Source organism: Erythranthe guttata, chromosome 11 (genome assembly GCF_056151865.1).
Source record: "Erythranthe guttata isolate IM_541 chromosome 11, IM_541, whole genome shotgun sequence".
Lineage (NCBI taxonomy): Eukaryota > Viridiplantae > Streptophyta > Magnoliopsida > Lamiales > Phrymaceae > Erythranthe > Erythranthe guttata.
Genome location: NC_142543.1, coordinates 5,300,881 through 5,304,456, shown reverse-complemented (window position 1 = coordinate 5,304,456; position 3,576 = coordinate 5,300,881). Strand labels below are relative to the sequence as shown.

The 3,576-nt window shown below is 33.2% G+C and overlaps 1 protein-coding gene across 1 annotated transcript; it reads left to right on the top strand.

Annotated features, from left to right (window-relative positions):
• Positions 1–618: 618 nt before the first annotated feature.
• Positions 619–3,056, top strand: LOC105967730 (uncharacterized). The gene is made up of 2 exons (XM_012992346.2): positions 619–846; positions 2,803–3,056. The coding sequence occupies exons 1-2, from the start codon at positions 700–702 to the stop codon at positions 2,890–2,892; spliced, it is 237 nt and encodes a 78-aa protein (XP_012847800.1). The 5' UTR covers positions 619–699; the 3' UTR covers positions 2,893–3,056.
• The last annotated feature ends 520 nt before the right edge of the window (positions 3,057–3,576 follow it).

The window sequence follows — 3,576 nt, the reverse complement described above, 5'->3', positions numbered from 1 at the left end:
CCTTACATTAAAACTTGTTGTAAAGTTAAATGATATGCACATTCATAATTAGTATAAAAAAACCAAAAACACATTTACGAATTAAAAAAAATAATAATAAAATACATTCAAAATTCTATTAAATTAAATGTACCAAAAAAACATTCTAGAGCATCCAAACATAAAATACCTTATCATTAGAAGAGTAACAAATAAACATAACGAGTAATAAAATATAGTTAATTACTATTTTTATCATTGAAAACTATGAAATATTAAATAAAAAAATAGTTACTACAAAAATGCTTTTTTCATTCATCAAATAAAATAATAATTTGATGGTATATTTTATTTCCCTCCAAAATCGTCCAACTCATCAGCCACATCATCTAGTTTATTTTTAATTTATATTTTTTTTATAAATTTAATGCCAACTCATTCAACCAACCATTGTCTAACCTGTTATAGCAGGTCATAGGACCAAAATTCTCAACTTTTGAAATTTACAGGACTAAAATTCTAATTTTAAAACATAATGGACTAAAACTCCCAACTAGCACTCTTACGTGACTAAAAAACTCATTTTGCCGAATTGAAATTATAAGAAGCAAAGTTGGACTCGGCCCAAAATTCAGATCCCAAACCCAAACAAACAGCCCATACAAAACCCAGCAAAAGCTCCCCGACCAAAATTTTCATTTGTTGGTAACAAAGAAAATAATGTCGACGGCATGGGGTGCGTTCTGGGGAACCAGGGTAATGGAGATAGTGAAGAAACACGATTCCGGTGGTCTTGTCTGGAAAAGAATTAAGCTCACCCCTACCCGCAAAGCCAATGCCAAGAAACGCCTCCGTCGCGTTTGGCAGGTACTAATTTTGTTCTATCTGTTTACTTTTTTTTAGCATTTAAATTCAAAAATATCGATCTTGAAATCGTCTCTTGTGAAATAATTAGTCTCCTGGTAATGGGTTTTCGTGAATTAGGTGTTTTCTAGAAGAAACAAATGTTTTTTTTCTCTCTAGGGTTTTAGGTGTACAGTAAAATGATTTAAATGGGTGCACACCACCTGTTTGATGTAAGTCCTGAACAGATATTTTATGAAAAGGTTTTAGCTTTTTACCTCTGGGTACAATGCCATCTGTTGAAGTCATAGTTTCATTGGGAGATTATGTGTGTTGATATTATAACGATTTCATTTGATCTATTCTATTCATTTTCTGCAAGTCTTGTTCTTCTGCTTCTTTTTTGCCACTTTTCTTTCTTAATCGTTCGGATATAGATACTTCATTTGAATATTAAATCTGGTCTAGTGGAAGGATCTTTTCTCTTGCAACGGTTTGATGTAATCTTAGAGTTGTCATTGCAAACGGCAGAAATTATGCTCGTGTTTCGTTGGTGAAAACTACATTGTGGAAGTGGAATTGGATTCCGAGTTGGGTATTCAATGACACAAGTTTAGTCCTTTACTGAGGTTACTACTGTACAATGCTTTTGGGGATTCGCGGATGGTTGAAATATATTGTTTACGTACATGTTAGGAATACATCATAAAATATGTGCACCTTAAAAATAAGGAAAACTGCCATATTTTAGATTTTTTTTTCAATCCATACATAGTATTAATAACTATGTCACACGGACACAGAAACGACGATACGGGAAACTAGGGTAACAGGCACGGGGAAACGACATGTTCGAAAAAAGAGGGTGCGGGAACTTGGGGGAAACGTATAAATATTAAAAGTATAGAGGTATATTTATAAATATGCTACATAAACATTTATAAATTTGTAGTTGATCAATAAATCATGTAATTAATTAGGGAAGTAGCAAAAATATCTGAAAATTTGCTATTCAAACATGTTTTCAACTTTTTAGAAATTGCAAAATGGCCCATAAAGGTTTCCGACAGGTGTCCTCGATTGTTGAACACAAAATGTGTACGAAACGTGGAAACGTTAGGAAGTTGAAATTTCCGTGCTATATAGATTAATAATAATGAATTATTGATACTAACTCTAGCGATGACAATAGTGATGACGAAAGCATGAGGATCATCTTTAGTTACTCACTAGTGTTAATGTTTTTCTTCTCGATTTTTCATTCCGCCTTCCATCATTTGAAGTAAAGTGCCATACAGCCAAAATTCAGTAAATTCCGATTGACTTATAGCATTTACTTGGATGAAACATCGGTTCCACCCAAGGTAGTCAAAATCGGTTACATCGGTTCCACCCAAGGTGTGTAAAATCTTAAAGTCTTACGATTTTACGATTTAGATCTCGATTTTGACTACATTGGTTCCACCAGATTGAGTCTTCATTTGATATTTTAGGCTTGCCGATCTGAAGTTCACTAGAAATTTCTATGCTGTGAAAATAGCCTGTTTAATAGAAATATTCCTGTTTCATCAGAATACTACTACACTGAAACTTTTATTCTTCAGCTAGTTATGTGTTAATTAATGTGATATTCTTCTAAGTGTACGCCTTTTTAGTAATTGTCTCGAATGGCACATACCGATCCAAGATATGTTTATGTACTTTGAGGGAATACAAATAAACAAGTAAAGGAACTACTTCCAATTATTTTAAACTTAGCTAAGTCGAGTAATCTCAATTTGAAATTCACCCAAGTATTATTGAAGTTCGAATCCCATCGTAAAAACTCCATAATTCATTGGAGAGCGTCCACTATTTGTGTTGGGCGATGAATTTGAGTTTTAATTGACCTTTTTTTGTTAAGTGTTTACTATTTATTCGGTTTTGGTGACTTATGCATCAGTATCTTGAACGAATGTCTGATAATATTTTTCGTTACAGAACGAGGCTGTTTTGAGGGCCTGCTCCGAGCCGTCGCCCACAGAAACGTTGCATGCTCAAGCTGAAAAAATTGCTGCCAGCGAGAAATGAGTAAGCAAATAAATCAACCCTCTGTTAGACTTTCCGACTAGGCACAAAGAAATTGCGAAAACATTATGCGTAAAGTGTACTGCTATCTTTATTTGAAATTTTCGACTTGCTTTGTAGACTTTTCCATTCGCTTTCATGCACGATAAAGAAAATTTAGCTTTGCATATGCGGTTTATTTTTATTTTATATTTTTTAATTGTGTGTTCCCTATTTTCAGAATTACGTGATCCTTTTATTGTTGATTGGCTTTGTCTATACATATATGGTTGGAAGCAAGTTTGTATTTAGATTATGAAAGCGATTTTTTCTTTTTTTCTTTTTTTTCGCGGGTCATAAATCGTATTAAGGATGATACTGAATCTTCGTATTTAATATGTGGTCCATTACGGATATGGCAAAGTCTGAAATTCCATGTCAGTCCCTTTCTGTGTAGAAAGTTTGAATTAGGATTTTAGAAAATACAGCGCAATAATGAACTTGATAAGCCATATTGTTCTACGTTTTTCGTTTGTGAAAACTGGAGCTGCTATTCGATCGCAGTCGAGGGGTCTCTTTTTTTTTTTTGAACGGTGAGGATTACTTATCATATCTGTTGAATTATGTGTGTGATTGTGTGACAGAATAAAACTAGTGGTATTATACTATTATTATTATTGATTGTGAAATTAGAATCCAAAATGAGTT